Source organism: Prionailurus viverrinus, chromosome B1 (assembly GCF_022837055.1).
Source record: "Prionailurus viverrinus isolate Anna chromosome B1, UM_Priviv_1.0, whole genome shotgun sequence".
NCBI lineage: Eukaryota > Metazoa > Chordata > Mammalia > Carnivora > Felidae > Prionailurus > Prionailurus viverrinus.
The window spans coordinates 148964565-148987756 of NC_062564.1; the positions used below are offsets into that span (position 1 = coordinate 148964565).

At 37.9% G+C, this 23192-nt stretch overlaps 1 protein-coding gene across 9 annotated transcripts in view; it reads right to left on the bottom strand.

Moving 5' to 3' along the window:
- Positions 1-23192, bottom strand: part of RUFY3 (RUN and FYVE domain containing 3) — an 82234-nt gene that overhangs the window by 10766 nt on the left and 48276 nt on the right. For 6 of the 9 annotated variants that reach the window (XR_007151461.1, XR_007151460.1, XM_047855137.1 and 3 more), the window contains 11 exons: positions 19300-19473; positions 18381-18498; positions 17448-17549; positions 15416-15539; positions 13755-13816; positions 12797-12862; positions 11227-11296; positions 8084-8176; positions 6888-6971; positions 4270-4437; positions 3674-3771 (listed from right to left, as the gene is read on the bottom strand). Coding sequence is in view for 7 of the 9 variants with exons in the window: in XM_047855137.1 (XP_047711093.1) it covers positions 3674-3771; positions 4270-4437; positions 6888-6971; positions 8084-8176; positions 11227-11296; positions 12797-12862; positions 13755-13816; positions 15416-15539; positions 17448-17549; positions 18381-18498; positions 19300-19473 (1159 nt within the window). In the remaining 2 variants the exon portion in view is untranslated. Of the gene's footprint in view, positions 1-1158; positions 2105-3673; positions 3772-4269; positions 4438-6887; positions 6972-8083; positions 8177-11226; positions 11297-12796; positions 12863-13754; positions 13817-15415; positions 15540-17447; positions 17550-18380; positions 18499-19299; positions 19474-23192 lie in introns of those variants that run through there. The other 3 variants (XM_047855142.1, XM_047855143.1, XM_047855144.1) reach the window with 1 other exon arrangement.

Genomic DNA, 23192 nt, shown 5'->3' on the forward strand with positions numbered 1-23192 from the left:
TGGAATTAGAACATGTTCCTGGTCCTTTCCCTAAACCACAAATTATATTAAATCACGGACATTACACATTAACCCTTACCAACGCTTTTCAGGTGTTTCTATAAGGAAAAGCCTTTGCCAGAGTTTGGCCATCTCTTTCCTTTTCCATTCCCACCAGGTTGTGTGAGACTAAGTGGACAAACAACTCAGCACCGGGCCTATGTAAGATTCCTGATCGTATTCTCTGGAGAATTCTAATGAATGTTTCCTTCTATATATCCCATAACTTTGCACCTATAAAGAAGCATGTTCTAAAAGGTGAAACCTCTGGGGCTCTATATAATAGAATTTGAAAGCATGCTATCTGTAGTCTTTAAAATGTTTTATTTTCGTGTTTGAGCACTCCTCCCAAATGCTCATAGAAAAGGCAATTCATCACCACAAAAGGTTGATGAAGATAAGAACAGGTGCAAAATTATAAGAACTAAAATAAGTTCAAGAGCACAGGATATTCCATGAGGTTAGCCATATGCTCTTTGACTTGACTTTGGTTCAAGTCTGTAAGGACCTATAGAAGCACAAGTGAAATCTATCTTACTCTCTTAATTCTGGTTTTTCCAAGAAGAAGGTAAAGAGTTTCAAAAGCTGGAAGCAAAGGGGGGTTATCTTTGTTCCCACCTAAGCAGCTGAAATGCTGCAAATCATACCAAAATGAGAAAAAAACATTTTTTTGTCAAGACTTTTTGAAGGAATGAAGGCTTATGTACAGCCTGTTCCCCCATATCAAAAGTCATTAAAAAAAAATCCAAGTATTTATAGGATTATTTACAATGCAAAGCCTAGAAAGGGGTAGATCTGGGGTCACTTAGAAAAAGAAGCCCTGCTAATTAATCACTCTTGTGGTTATCTACTGGGAATGTTTGTTTTTAGACTAAATAATAATAAAGAGTTTATTATGTATCTATTTCCTACCTTGAGATGGTTTTCTAATAAAATTAGATAGTTAGTTTCCTAGAGACTAGCAAATCCCCATCTGAACAGAAAGTAATAGAAGCTCTTAAGTCAATGTTTCCAGCAAGGAATGACAGGTGGGGAACCATCACTCATGTCTATACCTTGTTGTCTTTGCTTCAAAAGGAAAAGCAAGATAGATTTGAAAATTGTGTAGTGTTTTTTTTGTGTGTGTTTTTTTTTGTTTTGTTTTTTTTAATAGACGAGTTTTTCATTAAAATTGTTCTCTCTGAGCTACCTAAATAGGAAGTGGCACTGCAGGAAAATGGCAGAGGTAGAAGATGACAAATATTAGGAGGGTTTTCCAAGCTTCCACATTATTATGTTATCATAAGTTACCTAATCACTACCTTTATCTCTATGTACTTTAAAGAAATGTAATGATGCGGGTTTCCCACCCCCTCCCCCCCCAAAGTCACTAAGGCAAAAAAGTTGCAAGCAATCTTGGTTACTGAGAATAGAACTGTAGTGAGATGCTAAGTACTTATCCGTGGCTTGGGGAGTAAACCTACACAACAGAAGTGGAAAGGGGCCAGGGCCTAGGAGACACAGAGCTATTTTAGGAGAGTGCTAGTCCATACGCTGTCACCTCCTGTTCACTACGTCGCAGTGGCCGAGCAGGCTTGCTGGTACACACAATGCACCTAGAATCTGATATGGTCAGGGACTGCTTGTAAAGGCATCAATAAAATCTGCACACTGGGTTTTAATTAATTCCCTAGGCTTTTCTTGTGTGTGTGTTTTTTAAATGGTGTGTTTATCGGTCAACTCAGAAGTAATTTCTCAAAGTTTATTTGGCAATTAATTGAGAACTTATACTAAGGTTTCTAACTCTGGGGAGAAAATAAAGAAAAAAACCCACAGCCTATATATCAAACTGGTTTTTTTTTCCTTTCTTTTTTTTTAAAGTCCCAACAAATTCAAAGTCAATTTTTGGTGATATTTTATGTAGAATCAGAGCCTAAATGTAGTAACTTCCAGATTTCTTTCTTTACAATTAAGTTGTACGTCAGACTTGCGAGGTGACCACTTGCAAAGTGCCTAATGATGTTTGGGGATCAGTTTATTCGCTGCACTATTTAAGGTCTTTGCCTGTTTCACCAAATCCTTTTCACTAAATTAGTAAGATAAAAATAAAAATGGAGTAAAAGGGGAATGAGAAAATGAATAAACGGGAAAGACAAAAATAACAAGAGAAAAAGTCAGCTTAATATATGAAGAAGGAAGTCATTGTTTTAGTTCTGTCTACTTTAAGTGCCACGTCAAAAAACTATCAAAAAATAATTTGCACATTTCAAAAATACAACTTATGAACACCAAAACTAATCTGTTAAATCATAAACATGTAAGTGCTCATGAGCAAGCACTTAGAGAATGTCCTAGTTAGACCTGATACTCTTTTATTAAAAACCAGTTAAACCAGAAGTTTCAAACTTATTTGCTCATTTGCAATTAACTTGTGAGTTACCATTAATATGCAGTGCCATTTAGGACCACCCCCTGGTCAAGCATCATCTGAATAAAAGAAGTAACCCATTCATCCTTTCATTCACGCACCAGCTAAGTGAACATCTCGCATGTTTCATGGCACTGAGGCAGATCCAACGAGGGAACTTAAAAAATTCATTAACTAACCCTGAGAACTCACACTCTCATCAGAAGGTACACACACACACACACACACACACACACACACGCACGCGCACACACACACATGGCTGTAACGTGAGGCAGAAAGTGAGAAGTAAGCATTATGGGCAGGTATGGATATAAGGCTCTGGGAATTCCAACAAGGGCAAATGGGTAGATTACTGTTATCAGAGAGGTATCAGAGGAAGCTTTGGAGAGGTGGCATTTGAGTCTGAATGTAAAAAATGTATGTCAAGAACAAGGGAGTGGGAAGAGGAAGGGCATTTCTAGTTGGTGGGTCCACTAGGGAAGGAATGGATGGGGAAAGTGGAAGCATGTGCAGGGACCAGCAACTGTGTAGTTTTGCTCAAGTAAAAGAAGGGTGACCAGTGGGTGTTAAAGGTGGCATCATGGGCTGGCAACACAGAATGACCGTGGGTGCCACAACTCCTTCACAAGAGGACGTGTTTCGGGCAGACTGAATTGTAGGTACCAGTTGAAACAGCCAGTCAGAAGACGAAAACCCAAGACTGGTCTCCAGAGGGGACAGAGCTGGAGACAGATAAATTTAAGATAGTGGGCAGGGGTGACAGTGGGCACACAGAACTGCTCAGAAGAAAGGAGAGACAAGAGGGAGATGGTGGGGAGGAGAGAAAGGAGCTAAAGCATTAGAAGGGCCCTCAGTACCCCTGACATCACTAGCACCAACACATTCCGAGACTTCAATGATGAAGAAGAAAATAACAACTGTAAACATATTTAAAAGTGCTTTCATCCTCACAGGTTATCCCTCCTCCAACATGACACTGAAATGGGATGATGGAAGAGGGTTACTGTTCTGCTGTTCAAAACAGTCACAAGAGGCTGATATGTTTCTTAAAAATGTTTTCAGTGACATCTTAGAGAAACACAAAATTTAACTGGCTTTCTACCAGCATGCCTGGTGTTAAATTGGGAGAATCTCATACACTTTGTTTGCCAAATGCAGAGCACACTTCTCTTACTTCCAGCACTAAAAGCCCCAAGTGTTTCACTAAAGAAACAGCACTTTTACCTTTGTTCGAGTTGTTTGATGGTAGCAGCCATCTGATTAGTCTTCTCTTCCAAGCGACTGTTTAATTCACTTTTCTGTTTCACTCCTAAGTCTGAACTCTGTTATGGAAAAGAAGTATGAGTGATGTACATATAACATAAAGTCCTGAAATAAATCACACAGGCCTCTTGAACCTTACGAGTAAGTGGGAGATAGAGAAATAGAAATGCTCATATATTTGTATACCAGTTAATTTCCTGATGGAGAAGAAACAAAAAGCAATGTTTAAAATTAATATTGCTGTAAGCATCTTTGCCACAAAAATGAACATTAGAAGGTTCATCAATTTATCACATTTCAGTATAAAAGCTAATGGAATACAGAACTCAGTTGGCAGGTTAGGCTGGAGAGTAGAAATTATCTTATGGATGTAACAGACCCCCTTTCCCATTACAATCTGAAAATTGACCATGGCTTTCCAGAACAGCAACACGGGACCCTGCAATGGTCTGATTCTTAAAGTGGTTTATTGGCAGCTAGCCTCAAAATGAGATGCGACTCTGGGAAGCCCAGGGATCTTGGAGAGCCAATGAGCCTATTCCTCTTATTCCCCCTACCTGCAGCTTAAAGGCAAGTTCATGCTTGAGAGCCCTGAGATCATCCAGCTGCTGTCGCAGAGACACCAGGGCGTCCTGCTTCTCACAGACATCCTTCTCCAGCATCTTCATAGCCAATTCCATCTCCTGTCGCATGCTGATCTGGATCTCCAGTTCTTTTTCAACATCCTGCCCCCAAAGGTAAATAAACTGCTTATTCTCTTTCATCAACTAAGTTCAAACTCTGCAATTCCAAAGGAAAAGGTGTGAACGCTCAGGTCTGAATATTTTGGCAAAATAGCTACAAGTTATCATTCAATGCAGAGACATTAACAACAATAATTAGGATCATCACAAAAATATTTACTCAATAATTTACAAATCTGAAAAACTTGGTAGGTCAAGATACTGCTATTTAATCTGTGTAAAATATGCACATACTTGAGACACTCCGCGATAGTAAGAGAAGGGATGTCATGTCCTACTATGGAAATGTATATAGAGTGCTACAGTAGCTACCATAAAATGAAATAGATGCAGTTCTCTTCAATGTGGATGTTACTGACATATTTAAGAGCTCAAGAAACCCAAAGATACTTTAGGTCCCCAGCATAAACATCTCAATAATGGGGAATGATTGATATGGCTAACTGAATTTTTATATTCACTTAACATGAAACACATTTTTGTTTCAACCATTATTAGTGCAACATTATTTGGATGATCAAAGATACAAAGACCTGAGGTTCTTCTGCATCCATGCTGTGCCTGGGGCATATCTAGGACCTACTTGCTTGGTTTCTTTTCTTTTTTAACAAACATGTATCTTATTGTGACATAAGGAATATGGAAAATTTTGTGTAAGACTTTGATTTTGATGTGCCATCTGAGGTACTTCTCTGTGCATGGGTAGCATGATTAAATGAGACTGCTTCTTAAAATGCTGACATATATTATTTCTAGAAACGTCTTCATAGAAAGTGTTTTGAGGTCTAATCCATAAACACATAGAAGGAAAATGATAGTCATTTCAAGGATACTAAGATTATATTGCTGTTTTCTCAGAACTCCTGAAATTCTATTCTTACACTGTTAGTTGGTGATAGTTTTTAGTACAAAGCAGGTCACCTTTATTTGCAGGCTTTTCCCTATTTTCAGAAATACTATTGATGGGGAGAGATCCTTTTGTCTGTCATATTATCAAAATTGCAGCAGTTAATATATCAATACCATTGATATATTAATATTAATATACTATTAATATACTAATACTTATTAGTATAATAAGGGGTGTCTTAATATACTAATACTTATATAAAATCTATTACAAGAGTATTATTCATTATTATACATTTATGCGCGCACACACACACACATCCTCTAAGGAGACAAATCAGAATCTTCACAGGGGCTTGGATCATAAAGTTTAAAAAAGTAGGTCCCATATACCTTATGTTCTTGTAACAGAAACTATAAAACTACAAAAGCTGTCTCAGAAAATGGACTGAGAAAGCATTACAGGGAATATGGGTTCAAAAAGAGTGAGAAACGGGGCTCTGGGTGGCTCAGTTGGTTAAGTGTCTGACTTCAGCTCAGGTCATGATCTCACAGTTTGTGAGTTCGAGCTCCGCGTTGGACTCTGTGCTGATGGCTCAGAGCCTGGAGCCTGCTTCAGATTCTGTGTCTCCCTCTTTCTCTCTGCCCCTCCCCCACCCATGCTCTGTGTCTGTCTGTCTGTCTGTCTGTCTCTCTCTCTCTCAAAAATAAACATTAAAAAAAAAAGTGAGAAACATACACCTGAAACTAATGTAACACTGTGTGTGACCTACACTCAAATAAAAAAATTAATTAAAAAAAAAGAAGTCATAGAAACAACTAATTCAAGTATCATTATAAGAGTCACAGAAGAGCTCTGTATGCACAATATTCTCATTAGCAAATATTATGATATGAAAAAATCCACGCTAAGACTTAGCTAAGAGGGTTTTCTAGATGTCATTTTAATTGAGTCAGATAATTAAAAATTTCCTACCATTTTTAAATATCTTATTTTTTCATTTAATTTTTTAAATGTTTATTTTTGAGAGAGAGAGAGAGATAGAGGGAGAGAGAAAGAGAGAGACGTGAGTAGGGGAGGGGCAGAGAGAGAGGGAGACACAGAATCCGAAGTAGGCTCCAGGCTCTGAGCTGTCAGCACAGAACCCAAGGCGGGGCTCAAATCCACAAACCCCAAGATCATGACCTGAGCCGGGGCTAGATGCTTAACTGACTGAGCCACCCAGGCGCCCCCAAAATTTCCTATGGTTTTCTGATATGCACTGTATTAATCAATTAGCAGCTAGCCCTTCCTATGGAAGAAGGTAATATCCTTGGTTAAGAGTGTTTTATACAACTAATGCCCAGCGAAGGTAAAAATCAACCATATGAAAACTTGCCTTTATGTAGAACCATATTCACAATAAACATACTCAAAATTAAAAAAAAGAAAAAAGAAGAGCGAGAAACAGTTTTTTAGGATCTACAAAAATCTGTTAGGTCACTATTAATGTTCCTGACCCTGGTCTGTGAGATCAAACCTCTCTAAGTGGGCCTTTATGTTTAATGGGTTTCTGAACTACTAGAACGTAAGTGAAGTTTACCAGTCGCAACTGTGTCTCCTCCTTTAAATGCTTTCTGGCTTCACTCAGTGCTTGCCCATCTGAAGTTCTGTCCTGCTTAGGACCCTTGAAGAGATACATGAAATAGTAAATATATTTAAGGATTAAAAAAAAAAAACAACCCTGTACAGTGTTAGCTGACACTAGTACTGCTGTTTAGTAAGGAAAAATGATTATATGTGGTTAAACGGGTGTAACAATGAATGAAGACAACAAAGAGATTGAAGAAGCTTAGTAAATAAAAAATTCTGTTCTGAGAAATCACATTTGTTTTCACAAAGTCCACACACTAAAGCCAAACCCATTACTCACAGCAAATGACTTCATCCCCACTCAGAGCCTAGTTGCTTCCTTTTTAGAATAATTTTAATTACTATGGATATTTGGATTCTTAGGTCACAGAAGGTTAGAAGTATGAAGATAAAAGGGAGTGTGGAGACACTAATACTTTCAGGGAGAAGCAACAGATGTCAGTGACATCATAATAGCAGAGAAAAAGCACCCAGAGCAACCTGGAAACATTTAAGTATAGGTGCTAGAAGCTCTATCAGTTCCAACAGCCCCTACGGTAGCATCACTGTAATTCAGTACAGAATTGCCACTGTTGGTAATTATGATTTTCAGTCATCATAAAGGGCTAAATGTGTTAAATTACGTCCTCTATCTAAGACTGCTTAGAATTGTGTAGTACATAAAAGGTTTGCAAAAAAATCTGTATAGACATATATAAAAAGTTTGATACTTTAAGGGGTTAAGTTATCTGGTAAACTCATGTACATGGTAACTCCCAGTGGTACCAGATAAACACTTCTTACAAAATAGTACCATGGACTAAAAACAATGATATATTTAATAGAATAAATATAACCCTGAACTACAGTGCAAATCATTAGTACAAAACAACAAGAAATTGAATGAGACCTGTTCTTGGAATCTTTAAACAGATGTAGGTGGCACAGAAGCCAAGGAGCATCTGTAGGAGAAGGGGACTCACCCCGGCATAACCTCCATTATTCACTCGATTCTACATGGAGTCTTAGTAAAAACAGCATGCTATATGTCAAGTAGCTATACGTTTGCTACTTCCGAACAGTTCTCTAGAGTAGAGGCCTTCCCCACCACCCTGCTAACACATTAACACATCTCTAGGAATGTTTTATAAATCCAGTAAGGTTAACCTTCCGATTGGATTCCAATATGTAGGAGCTTTCCTCCTTAACTCGTTCCATTTCTTCTTGCAAGGTAATAATCCTGTTGTTTGCAACTGCAAGCTGTTGAAAAAATTTAAAAGATAATCTTTTTATTTTTCTTTTTTAACAGAGGATAAGATAATTCATGATCTGCTAGGACATCATTTTCAGGCTTGGATATTCTTAGAAGGAAATAAAGTTATCTATGACTGCATAAAAATGTTCTCATGGTGTGGGAAGTTAGGAAAAGTATTTTTAAACTAGGTTAGGTAAAAATAAAAAATATCTACTGTTGCTTTTTGTGTAAACTCTTTTTCAGGACCAAAATGTTAACTTAAGATTGTTTACCTCAAGGGTATTCTCATGGGTAACTTATATTTTGTTATAATACCTATTTCTAAAATGTTTAATAAAGAGCTCACCTTGGGGCACCTGGGTGGCTCAGGTGGTTAACTGTTGGACTCTTGATTTTGGCTCAGGTCACGATCTCACGGTTCGTGAGATGGAGCCCTGCACGGGCTCTGTGCTGACACCGTGGAGCATTCTTGGGATTCTCTCTCTCTGCCCCTCCCCTGCTCGCACACACGCAAGTATGCATGCATACTCTCTCTCTCAAATAAATAAATAAACATTATATAAAAAAAGAAGTCACCTCATGCCTTGGGATTCATCTTATAAATGATACACAAGAACTTTGATAGATGATTTTTAAGAGTAAAGAAATGAACTAAGTCCTTGCTCTAAAAGATACCATTAAGTATCAAAGAGACTTTTTTATTTCAGCACCTAAACAGGTAAGGTAATGTTATTAGCAGTACACTGCTAAGGGGAAACATTTATATCCCCATTCCAACAGGAGGGGATCTCCTCATGAGCAGTGAGCATGGGTTCTGCTTAGTTCTGGTTCTAGTGCGTAAGTACAGAGGAACCTGGGCTCAGGCTGCTTTCTAGAGATGGGTCTGGAAGCCCATTTTTCCCTCTGCTCCATGGGCCTCACGGTGCATAAAAAAGTTAACTCTGGACAAGTGGGTCTGCTTTCTAGATCCAAAGACACCCTCAAATGGGTACTTCCAAGATTTTAACATCAGAGAAAGTTTTAGGAAACTATGTCTGTATCTCCAAGTGGGCCTTCTAATTCAGCTTTATCAATAATAAAGTGGATATTTTTATATCATCATCTGTTTACAACTTCTCACTTTATCACACTGATTCATTCAGGAAAAGAAAAGAGGGGTTTTTTTTTGTTTGTTTTTTTGTTCTTGTTTTTTTACTGGCCCTCTTAAATCCAAAATATATGGAAAAGAGATCTGGGTGGAAAAGACATCCAGATATAGATATATGGAAAAGAAATGAGACATATGGAAGAAACAGATCTGATTTGCCTTTTCTATTCTTTATAAAGCCTATACACAGTGCTTACCTATCTCTACAAATCCAAGGTTTCAATAAAATAAATGTTACTGGTAAAATAAGTACATGAATGAATAAATTAATATTGCTAATAAAATAAATCTAGGTCAGAAGGACAAGTCTTGTGACTGAGGGAATAAAATTAATAACTATATTTACTGGGTGCTTATGATGTGTCAGACACTGGTCTAGGCCTTTATGTATTACCATTTAATTCACACAAAAACCTTACTATTATTTTATCATCCCCATTTTACAGAGAAATAGATCAAGAAATAGAGGCTTAAGTTATTGGCCAGGATTAGAAAGTTAGCAAGTGCCAGAGTTGGGACATGAATCCACGTAGCCCAGCTCTAGAGACCATGCTTCACTGTTGGGCCTTATTGCCTCAACAGAGGAGCAGCAGAAACATGGCAGAAAATTTCTATGCAGAGTATTTCAGAAACTTTGTAGAGGGGCACCTGGGTGGCTCAGTCAGTTAAGCCTTCAGCTTGGGCTCAGGTCATGATCTCACAGTTCATGAGTTGGAGCCCCACATCACGCTCTCTACTCTCTGCTGTCAACACACAGCCCGCTTCGGATCCTCTGTCCCCCTCTTTCTCTGCCCCTCTCCTGCTGGCATGTGCGCATTCTCTCTCAAAAATAAATAAACGTTAAAAAAAAAAAAAAAAGCTTTGTAGAGTAAAATTCTAAGGACCGTTTCCATTAAGTTTTAATTTAAGAATCTATATCCAAAAGTGAAGCCCACAAGGCTGAGAAATAAGGAAGGTGTTTGAAAGCTGTAACAATGAAAATGTTCTGAAGGAAAATGTTTAAACAGCATCTTCCCAACCAGTGCTTGAACTTGGGTTTTATTTAGACCAAATCTATCTCACAGTATATAACAGGGTAGTTATAATCAGAAATACATAAGAGAAAGTCTTTGTCACCAGAATATTTTATGTAACATTTTTCATAGAAACATCTAATGCTATTGAAGAAAAAAAAAATATGTGGCTTAGCCACTGGCAAGTTAAAAAATGTCTTTATTAATCAGAAGCGAAAATGAGGTTAATATTTATTCTTATTTTGGGGACTTTCCTAAGGATTTTCACATATATATTCTCCTGTGATCTTCAAAGCAACAGTGAGGCTGAAAGGGGAAGTATAAATACCCTCATCTGCCAGTGAGGGATGGGGCCTCCTGGAGGTCAAGTGACTTACTTGCTCAGAAGCACATGACTCGTAAAGCGTGACATACAAGCAGGGAATGCTGGTGTTCTGACCAGAGCTCTTTATATTATCTGCCCTACCACCCCAAGGAGAAAATGAGATCCTTGAGGGTGGGAGCTTGCCAATCTGGCACACATCAACCAATGCACACATAAATCTCTCTCTAGCTCTAGCACGTAAGCAGTACCAAATGTTTGTTGAGTGAACAAACGAACATCAAGCTATATGCTAAAGGTTAACTCTAGGCTAGCCCAGACAAAACATTCATGCAAAAGAAAGCAAGATATCTGATGGGCCCAGGTTCTACGCCTTCATAGTCCAACTGGATAACAGACACCCCTGAGATAAGCCAGCTGGCCATTCTCAGTCAGAACAAGGGATTATGTCCTATTACAGACATTATCTGAAAAAGCCAAGTCCTTTATTTTCAAAGTTCCATAGAAATGACTGGTTCCACTAATGCACATTATTAAATTCTATGTCAATCAAAGTGTTTCCAAAACACTTACCTCCTCTGTCAGTTTAGTGTTGGATTTTTCTAATGCATCCACTTTTGCCTGAAGGTTGTTTACAGTCGCACTATCAAGAAAGGAAAAACAAAACAAAACCCATAATGGTTTCTCTTGAAAAACAGAACAATATCTTGTACTTTCCATTTAAACACCCATCGCATTTATCATTCATTGTCTAAAGTCCACAATTTGTGATAGAATTGCAGGTTCTTTTTTTTTAAAACTTTTTTTTTTCAAAAGTTTTTTTTAATTTATTTTTGGGACAGAGAGAGACAGAGCATGAATGGGGGAGGGGCAGAGAGAGAGGGAGACACAGAATCGGAAACAGGCTCCAGGCTCTGAGCCATCAGCCCAGAGCCTGACGCGGGGCTCGAACTCACGGACCGCGAGATCGTGACCTGGCTGAAGTCGGACGCTTAACCGACTGCGCCACCCAGGCGCCCCTAGAATTGCAGGTTCTAAGACAGTTTACAAGTGGCTGTGTGTCTTAACTGTTACATCCTGGCCACTGAAGCTTGTACTTAAGAAGTACTTGTTGGATGAAATTAAGGAGCTGATGCACGGCACAGTATATAATAATAAACTACATGAATTAAGTGCTTGCCATACACTGAGCACTTTTCTAAATTATTTTATTTGCATTATTTCATTTACTCCTTTCAACAACCCTATGCATTAGGTATCCCCAAAGACAGATAACGAAGCTGACGCATGAAAGAGTAAATAATTGTCATGCTTCTATTTCACTATCAAATGTAAGCATACTTCTGCTTGACTAATATCTCCATTAATTCACTGTAGTCATTATTAGTTCTTGGTCTCCAGAGAAAATATACTTAAACTGCTCTTGAATTTTCTAGCTGGAACCAAGACTACTCAAAATTTATACTGATACTGGTATAATCATATAATAGGTCTTACTTTATTAAAATTGTTATCTTTTTAAAAGAATTGTAAGCAAGATAATAGTTAATAGATGGAGAGATCAATTTTTCTGAATTATTCAACAGTCTTTAGCATAACAAGAACATCAATGTACTTGAGAACACCAAAAGAATTTGGATCGCTCTCCTCATGAAACAGGAGATGGTTTCATGTTCTGGAAGTTCTGAAAAATACTTAGTATTTGGGAAAATAATGGTAGTGATGGCAAAGAGAGGGTAAACTAATACTATCAGTTCAATGTATAAATGACAAATCCAAGGGACCAACAAGATTAATCGAAAGGTCCCAAGGCCAAGATCACTCTTGAAATATGTGGCTGGATCTACTGAACCAAGAAGGCTGCTAGTTTCAGCTGGGTATGTCACATGGTTAAGAATTTTTAACTGAACATAATCAATCACTAGAGTTATAATTACATACTAATCTTAAATTGCCTTTCACTAAAGGTCACCCAAACAGTTAAATGCCATTTATTTAGTGCCTAGCTCAGTGCCTGGTAAGCAGGAATTCAATTTATTTTTATCAAGTATTGCCTGAATTTATCTCATGGCTCATCAGTTTACTCTTTCCTTCCTTTGCAACAAAATCCCCAGTAAAGTAAAAGTATTGATTCATTCTTTACTTTAGATGTCTGTTGAGTTCCTCTACATAGTTCTTCTGATCCAGAATTGCAGTAATTTGGCCATCTCTGGGATGGGAGGAAAAAACAGAAATAAAATAAATAACATTAGAAACACCAAGATCCTCCCTCCATTAATCTTTTCATATAACAGAGAAAAGAAAATTGTAGCACAGAAACCAGAAGACAGACCTGATGTATAATGCCCTCAAACAAGAAAGACTCAGAGATTTAAAAATGAAACAAAAAAATTCTCCATATTAATAAAGCCTTTGCTATAGCTTAAGTCCCTTAATAACTCAGGTTATAGGTATAACACTATAATTTATCAGAGGCATTTAAAAATAAAAATTTTCATCTCACAACTGGTAGCCTTTTTAGCTTTGCTGGTATTACTTATAACAATGACTCTCCTGTGAGATCAAGACCTGAGTGGGGATCAAGAGTCGGATGCTTAACCTCCTGAGTCACCCAGGCGCCCCTCTGAGGTCTAATTTCTAAGGGCCATGTGGATATTCTGAAGTAATTTTACATTTACAAGAGCTGTAAAAGCAGTGCTGAGTTTGTGTTTATTCTTCACCTCATTACCCCGAATGTTAACATTGTACATAACTCCATATCGTATGTTTAATATTTCAAATTTTAAGAAATGGAGAATGCAATTTTCTGATCAAGAAGGCCACGTTTTCAAACACTACTTCAAGAGAAGGAGCAAGGGATTCCTTTTATAAACCTTTTTATTTTATTTTGTTAGCCCCTGAACCACACAGTAGAAAACCACTTAACCAAAACCCTTTTAGGGCTTAGCATGCACAACAGTCAGATACTTTTGGCAAGATTCTATTAAAGCTATATCATCGGAAATTCTTCCAGCAAGTGTGTTAAAGCACTACTGTTGTAAACATTAAATGCTATCGAAGAACATTAAAGAGAAAAGAAATTTAATTTTCTTTGTACATACCCTTCACTACCTTTACTGCTGTTCCCATCCTTGAGATACATTGAAAAATCTATAACTCCAACCTACAAAGAGAATTTTCAGAATTTAACATAAAATTAGATACTTTTTCCGAGGCATAATACAATATCTCTTTCTGGGCACTCAGAACAGCAATGAAGTCATGACAGTTATTAGGAATTTTGATGAAAATGTAATGTTTTACTTTTATAGGACCAGAAGACCAGATCATGCAAGTCAACAGAAGATTTTGACAAGAAAGTCAAGAGAATGCTTAATATAAATTTAAGGTTTAAAGTTTCTTTCTCTTTTGGGTCTTTCAAGTATTCTGCTACTGAATCCCTATTCACTTACAGGAATAACAGTTTAAAAATGATAATTACAAAGAGAATGCACAGTTCCTTAAAGAAGTTTTGGAAAATACGGATAAATAAAAGGATGTAATACAAAACACCCATAGTCCCAACCACCCAGATAGGACCACTGTAACAATTTGATATCTATTCTTCCAAACTTTCATTGATGCATTATGTCTAAATTTTTCAGGAGTGCTATTTCATTATTCAGTTTACTTATTTTTTTAATACAGGTCAAAATATCATATTTCCTTTTCCATTTTCTTAGAGTAAAATGTAACAGAAATTTGCTGTAGTATTTCATAGAGAAGGGGTGAGAACGAGTCAGAATGAAAGCAACAGCTTTATTTAGTAAGCAATTAATACGTGCCAGGCCCTGTACTAGGTGAATTACATTACTAATTCTTTTATTCCACGCAATAACTATAAGACATAGATACAGATACTCTTTTTTAAATCCCTGTATTTCAGCTAAGAAATGTGAAGCATCAAGAAACTACAAAATTTATTCAGCTAGAAAATAAAGAAGCAGAATCTGAACCTAAACAGTTTGGCTTCAGTCTGTATTCTTTTTTTATTTTTATTTTTAAAAATTTTTAATGTATGTTTATTTTTGAGAGAGACGGAGACACAGTGCGAGCAGGAAAGGAGCAAGATGAGAGGGAGACACAGAATCCGAAGCAGGCTCCAGGCTCTGAGCTGTCAGCACAGAGCCCCATGCGGGGCTTGCACTCACAAACCGTGAGATTGTGACCTGAGCCAAAACCAAGAGTTGGATGCTCAACTGACTAAGTCACCCAGGTGCGCCAGTCTGTACAAACTATTTTATTTTATTTTATTAAAAAAATTTTTTTTTTCAACGTTTTTTATTTATTTTTGGGACAGAGAGAGACAGAGCATGAACGGGGAAGGGGCAGAGAGAGAGGGAGACACAGAATCGGAAACAGGCTCCAGGCTCCGAGCCATCAGCCCAGAGCCTGACGCGGGGCTTGAACTCACAGACCGCGAGATCGTGACCTGGCTGAAGTCAGACGCTTAACCAACTGCGCCACCCAGGCACCCCTGTACAAACTATTTTAAACAGGGGTCATAGTCAAGAGAAAATTTGAAAAACACTCATAATACATAAATGAGTCAAATTAGAAGAAAAAACAAAGTAATTGCTTATATTCACATCAAAATTTTTACAAATACTATTCATGACTCACAGAATTTCTCTTAATTTGGTTGGTGTAATCTGATCAACCCAAATTCTGAGCTAACAAAACTCAGAGTGATGCACTTCGTAACTGAGCACATTGTGCATACCTGAGAGTCCAAGTCTTCTCCTTTCATACAGAAATTGGCATCAATGACGTTGAGACCCACCAAGAGACCAGCAATTATGGCTCCTTCTTCTTCCATCATGAGGGCGTTGGGTTCATAGAATTCGCTGTAAGAGAAATCCACAGAATGCTCTGTTGTAACAAAACCTCAAGAATCCAATGATGTAATCATGAGACAAACAGAAAATGCTGGCCTCATAGTTGAATATGGGTACTATGATAATAGAGAAAAGGTTAAAAAAAAGGGGGGGGGATGGTCTGAATACTTTATTTTAGATAATAGGTGCATGAATAGACTCTAGATAATAGACAGTCTAGCTGAAAGAGAAGTGACCAGAATGGTAGTTTCACTGAAGTGATTATTTATACTTTCCCCACATATTTGTATTTGAGATGCAAGGGATGATTTTTCCATCTTTAATGCATCTTTAAAAAATGTTTTTTTAAAAATTTGCCTCGGAGATCTGCTTTATTTGTAGGTGGGTGTGTATCACATTGTTGTTCTAATTTGCATTTACATGATGGCTAGTGAACTTATGTATATATATGTAAATATATATATTTTAAAGTTTATTTTAAGAGAGAGAGAGAGAGAGAGTCCCAAGCAGGCTCTGTGCTGCAAGCATGTGGGGCTCAATCCTATGAAGCATGAGACTGTGACATGAGCTGAAATCAAGAGTTGGATGCTCAACCCACTGAGCCACCCAGGTGCCCTTACATTTATATTTTTTTAAAGTAATCTCTATGTCCAACATGGGTTTGAACTCATGATCCTAAGGTCAAGAGTCACATGCTCTACCCACTGAGCCAGCCAGGCACCCCTCTTTTTAATGTTTACTAGCCATTCTGATTTTCTCTTGTGAAACGCCTGTTCAAATCCTTTACCCATTTTTACATTTGCTCTTCTATCCTTTTTTGAAAAAAAAAAAAAAGAAATTTTTTTTAATGTTTATTTTTTAGAGAGAGACAGAGCACGAATAGGGGAGGGGCAGAGAGAGAGGGAGACACAGAATCTGAAGCAGGCTCCAAGCTCTCAGCTGTCAGCACGGAGCCCGATGCAGGGCTCACACTCACAAACTGCAAGATCATGACCTGAGCTGAAGTTGGAGGCTTAACCAAATGAGCCACCTGGGCGCCCTTGCTTTTTTCTTACTGGATTGAAGGAGCTCTTCACATACCCTGATTCATATCATTTATTCAATATATGTGTTACAAATATCTCCTTTCACACTCTATGGATTGCCTTTTAATCTTGTGTCTTTTGATGAATGAAAGTTCTTCATTTAAAATTTTTTTTTTTTTTCAACGTTTATTTATTTTTGGGACAGAGAGAGACAGAGCATGAACGGGGGAGGGGCAGAGAGAGAGGGAGACACAGAATCGGAAACAGGCTCCAGGCTCTGAGCCATCAGCCCAGAGCCCGACGCGGGGCTCGAACTCACGGACTGTGAGATCGTGACCTGGCTGAAGTCGGACGCTTAACCGACTGCGCCACCCAGGCGCCCCTGAAGTTCTTCATTTTAATGTAGACCAATGTATCCATTTTTTCTTTAACAGGGAGAATTTTTTATGTCTTGTTTAAGAAATGTTTGTCTACCTTATATTGTCTTCTAAAATTTTTACTGTTTCCTCTTTGCCATTTGTGTCTATAATCCATCTAGAATTTTGTGTGCTGTTTTTAAATTTAATGTAACATGTCAACTTCCTGTCTTATTGCATCTGGGTAAATGCTAAGGTTGAGTCAAAAGCCTTTCCTGTTTTCTGGGGGTATTAAGTTTTAGCCTACCCTGCAAAGGACCATATATATGCCACAGTGACAGACTGAACACATGTAATAAACATCTATTCTTGGGTATGTGTGTGTGAGGTATGGGAGGAAGTATTAGTTGAACTATGTGAAATTGTCATGAAACAACTGTTTTTGATCTGCAAAAACAGCAAATTTATATGATTTGACCTCATATAAAATATAGAACATAGCAAGAAAAGAACAAAGTTCAATAAGATGTTCATACCTGAGAAGTTCCTTCTTATTGATCAAAGCTTTCATGTATTCTGAGAGTTTCTTTTGCATTAATGCCAAACGAAGCCAGGCTCTTCCTCTGCCTACTGGTGTCCTACAGAAACACATGAATCCAACAACTACAAGCAGCAGAGATAGAGGCCATAGTGGGACAGATTCACTTACTCTTGTTAATAGTCCCCAGTAATAACATGCACACCGAGGTGCTCCTTACAACCTATTCTCCCACATTCCTATGTGAGGAGTTCTGTGTGGGCTGGTGGGACTAGGGGTGTGTTTGGGACAACTGCTCTCGTGAAGAATGAATTACTGAGACTACAATTTGAAGATAAAAACCTCTGGGAGTCCCAAATGAAAATGTTCTATCACATTAGCATCGGTAAATCCTCATAAACTTAGTGTGGATCATTTAAGTGTCCAAATACTCGCAATGTGGACACAGTCCATTTAGGTCTCTATCTGATTAAAGTTAAACCAGTCTAATTTGAGAAAATGATCAGTCCTCTTTTTGAGTTCTGAGGCAGGTTCCCAGTGTCAGTTCCTGAGGTCCACTTGACAACGGTTTTAATCTTGGCTCTTAAAACTTCATTGAACACATTCTTTTTCTTAGTTGGGTCTAGCAACCTCCCTCCTAAGATCTGATTTCTTGAGACTCTAACTGATTCCCACAAGTACTTTTAAAAAAATAAGAAAAATTTTGGCATTTTAATATGAATACAACCTCTTTTAAATTAGTGATAATTATCCCTCACAGACACACTTCTCTTAATATTCTATATTAGCAAGTCTCTTGTAGTAGTACATATTCATAAAAACAGCATGCATTCTGGACTGTTATGAAATAAATGATTATGGTCATCATTATCTTTAGACTTGAAAGCAATGGTTAATGTTTTCCTAGCAGAATTCTGGACCTTAAACTTACTTAAGTCCTGGAAGATCTTTAACACTTGCTGTTATCTCTGCAGCTTCTGGAACAAGCTTTTCTACCAGTTCTAGAGGCCCCCAGAAGGATTTATTTTGTCCAAGAAAAGTTTTCTTAGCTAAGGTGATAAAAACAAAGCAATGTTTTAATATCCCTTGCAACATAAACATGCCCTCCACACACAAACACATATACACACTTCTCTCTCATCTATTTAATCCTTTTTATCAGAGAATTAATTCTGCATTATCAGACAGTTCTGAAATTATTCATGCTTTCAGAACAGATAACATTTTGTAAAAACCAAAAATCCCCCACTCCCCAAGACTCAGTCCTTCCTCTTTCAGGAAGAATTTATAACTAGACCTATAATAATAACAATAAAAGGCTTTAACAATATAGTACTTAAAGCTGTGTGGTACCAGTGAAGAAAAGAGTCCAATGGGAAAGAATATGTAACCTGGAAACAGGCTATTAACGACTGGGGAGGGAGCAGGAAAGGAAGCAAAGTGAACTAGACCAGGTTCTGCCCTCAAAAGCTTATGGTCAAGTGGAAGAACACAGAAGCAAGACTCAGGAGATATAAATTCTAGCACTTGCTCTGCCCCCACTCACTGTGTGACCTTGGGCAAATTACCTCCCATTCTAGGCCTGTTTCCACCTGTCCAACAGAACTGCCGTATTGGACTAGATACTCGTAATGTCCTTTCCAGCTCTAGCATTTAAGGATTTAAGCCCTGCATGTCTTTTAATTCAACCACATCCCTGTCTCCCTGTCTGTGCTCATATAGGGTACGTTCCAATAGATTAATATTAATTCAAGCCTCTTATTCTTTGGCTCCAGAAAGAACACTTTTCTTGAACACGTATTGCTAGAAAATAGCTGCGTGCACATTTGCATTCTGGGGCCATGGCCTACCCTTCAAGCCGTGTTTCAGGCAATGTTCCATCACCACGAAGAACTGCTGGAGGGGTGCATAGTCTGAGTCCAGAGTTCTTCCCAGGTTCAAAGCTGATTCAATCAAGCCCTTGATACTCAGCTTGGCCATGTTCATCAGGTTCATGCGTTCGTTAGCCATGAGATAATTAGGATCTACGGCCAAAGAGGGAGAGGATGGAGCCTGGTTAGTGGAAACAGCACATTTAGAAATTCAATGTTTCATTGTGTTGACGTTAGCATCGAAGGTGCAAAAGCAATGGTGGGTAGGACTGTTGGGTGTCTTGGCAAGAATGGAGACAGTGGTTTTGTATTCTCTGCCAAGTACTTGCTGTTAAAAAAAAGAAAGATGCCAGTTTTCTTTAGGAATATCCTTGATGCAACAGTGATAATTACTTATTTTATCAAATTTCAAGCATCGAGTACAGTCTTAATAATCTCACCACCACCTCTGCCCTAACCTAACCTGGGTGCCCATCCTAGCTCACTCACTATTGCACAACCTTCACACTGGTCTCTGTGATTCCACCCTGGCCCTGCCCACCTCGTTCTCTACACGGTTTGTGAAGTGCTCTAAAAATTAAAGGCAATGTAGAAAAAAAAAAGTACTTAAACTTTGTTCCAAGTATACAATTGACATTATTATTACTATTTATGTTAATTAGCATTATTATTATTTAAACTAAACATTACATAAACTAAAAATAATTAACCATATTAACTCCCAAAATTTTAAGACTTAGCATAGAGTGTGATAAACTATTTGATGAAAGGGACTAAGTACCACATTTTATCCGACAGAACTCGGCACAATCCAGGCACCTGCTACCTTCACTTACTGGGGCCTATGCTGTGCCGGGTACTGTGGGCTGCTTCTGACAGTTACAATTTCAATCCCTCCTTACGTCAGGCTGTGAGACAGTTACCAGTAGCACCAACTTACAAATGAGGCTAAGCGTGTGAAAGAGCCAGTCCCTGGGCCCAGCCAGTAAGAGACAACAAAGCCAGAGTTCCAACTATATAAATCTGGCTTTGTTGTGCTGTTCTCTGAGGTAGTAGTTTTAAAGAAAAAAAAGTCAGAATTGGTATATATATTGCCATTAATTCTTCCTTGCACAACAGATCCTTTAACACCAGGCCTCAAATGTGACTCTCTTTCCTCAGGGCAGGTAAGTGTTGAGACCAGAATAAGCTCACAAGGTAAAATGCACAACAAAACTACCCCCTAAAACACAGCCGCTAAAACCAGTTTTATCAGACATTAATTCCCAACTTTGTTACTGGCATTTATGTGCACTCCAGTGTTTCTAACCTCCCATAATCACTGGAAGAAATGAATGGGATAAACGTGTGTGGGTGTGCATAAATGTTTGTGGGCAGCAACTAGATTCTGTTTAACCTCCCAATAGATGGCAAGAAAATGTCATTGGAGAGCTGGATTGGAGACTCTTGCCAGAATGGTGATGGATTTACACTTCTACATTGCCTCATGTCATTCTTCTTACAATCAGTAGCAACATGTTCAAGACATCTGTTTGTGGCCTGGGGTGCATAAACCATGCAGAAAGATGAACTAATGCCTAGGGAAATTAAATTCCTAATACCTCGGATGACTTAGTATGGTGCTATACCCTATTGAACTAATCTACATCAAACACAAACAACCCATTCATTCTTTAGAAAATACTGCTCTCAACTTCTGCACTACTAATGTTTTGGCCAGATAATTCTTTTTTTTGAGGGGGTGTGGGGTTGTTCTGTGAATTAAGTTTAGTAGCAACCCAAGCCTTTACCCACTAGGTGTCAGTAGCATCCTCCAGTTATGACAACCAAAAATATCTCCAGATACTGCCCAATGCCTGTCCCCTGGAAGACAAAATCAGGTTGCTTCCCCACTGAGAACCACTACTCTAAACAAATAAAAGAAGGTCAAACAAAAATCAGGGTAATTTGACATTAGGCATAAAAAGCTCAAAAGACTTCACTGCTCATTATTAATTATTTAATGCAGAAGGTAAAATGTTTATTATTTAATGCTTATTAGTATCATTTTTGTGAATAGTATATAAGAGTATGGGCATTACAAATCATTTTAATTACATTTCCTGGTTAGTACGAAATCAAACTACTGAAAATAATTAGCACTTAAAATTAATTATTTCTTTGTTCCATTTTGTAATGTTGGGTACTAGTAAAGATCACCAAATCACTAACTTAATTTGTCACAAAATAAAAAATAATCTATTCAATCAGTTTGTTACTTGTCTTAAATCGTACTCAAGTGTAAAATGATTTTGTGGAACGAATATATGCTGTTAAAAAGGGTTGCAGCAACCCAAAGGGAGCATGGAAGGACTTCTGGGGTTCTGGTTTTTGGTGTGTAATTGTTGAGTGTGTGAAAATTCATTACACTGAATACTTACAATGTGATATTTCCTGTATATTTTATACTTTTAACCATAAAATTTTCATTTTAAAGTTTTGTTATATTGTATAGCCCAGAAATTTTTTTTTTTTAATGTTTATTTATTTTTGACAGAGACAGAGACAGAATGCGAATGGGTTCGAAGCAGGCTCCAGGCTCGGAGCTGTCAGCACAGAGCCTGACGCGGGGCTCAAACTCACGAGCTGTGAGATCATGACCTGAGCTGCAGTTGAACGCTCAACCAACTGAGCCACCCAGGTGCCCCCCAGAAAATGGTTTTTAAAAGTGCATGGCTTTCAGGGGTGCCTGGGTGGCTCAGTTGCTTGAGCGTCCGACTCTTGAGTTTAGCTCAGGTCGTGATCCCAGGGTTGTAGGATCCAGCCATATGTTGGGCTCTGCACTGAACGTGGAACCTACTTAAGATTTCTTTCTCTCTCTCCCTCTGCCCCCTCTCCCCCGCTCGTGCATGGGCTAAAATAAAAAAAAAAAGTGAAAACAAATGCATGACTTTCACAATGTTATGTCATATTTTTTCCAGGAGAAAAATAACTAAAAACGTTTAACAATGCTAACATTTAACACTATTATTTCAAAATCTGAACTTCTGTTCATTCATTCATTTTTTTCTATAAATAGTGACCATCTACTTGGTGTTAGATATTTAACGCTGGGATTCCAGAGATAAAAGACCTAGTTCCTGACATCAAAGTGCTCACTATTTATCAAACTTGGTTTACACAAATGTCTGGAGAACAGGGCAACTTACAGAGAACACTTGAAATTTCACAATAAACATTACCATCTTTGACAAAGATCAATTTTATTTCAGAACAAATAAAATTAAAATGTTTTTATATTAGCTCAAGTATCCTCTTTCTATGGAATCAAATGTAAATTTTATATAAATTTTAAGCCTAAGATACTAGATGAGATATTAATGTAAATTTCAGACACACTGTATACAAGTCTAATACAATTTCTTCTGCCACTGGATATGGAAAAGTTTGAGAGGCTGTGTAAACGTACTGTAATAAGGACACTAACAAAAGTATACACAGGACATTATGAGAATATGCACAGAAGAAAGCTACCTGACCTGGCTCCCTTTTTCCTTCAAAAGAACTTTTTTTAAGTTTATTGATTTATTTTGAGAGAGACAGAGACAATGTGAGTAGGGCGAGGGCTGCCAGGACAGAGCCTGACGCACGGCTTGAACCCACGAAACTGTGAGATCATGATCTAAGCTGAAACCAAGAGTCAGATGCTTAACCGACTGAGCCACCCAGATGCCCCTTCCCTTCAAATTTAAAGGGCAGGTATGTATATATTAAGTTCTCAGAGATGAGGCTATTTGGTTTTAAAAAAATATTTATTTATTTTGAGAGAGAGAGTGAGAAAGAGAGAAAGTGAGAGACAGTGGTGAGGGGCAGAAAAAGAGGGAGAGAATTCT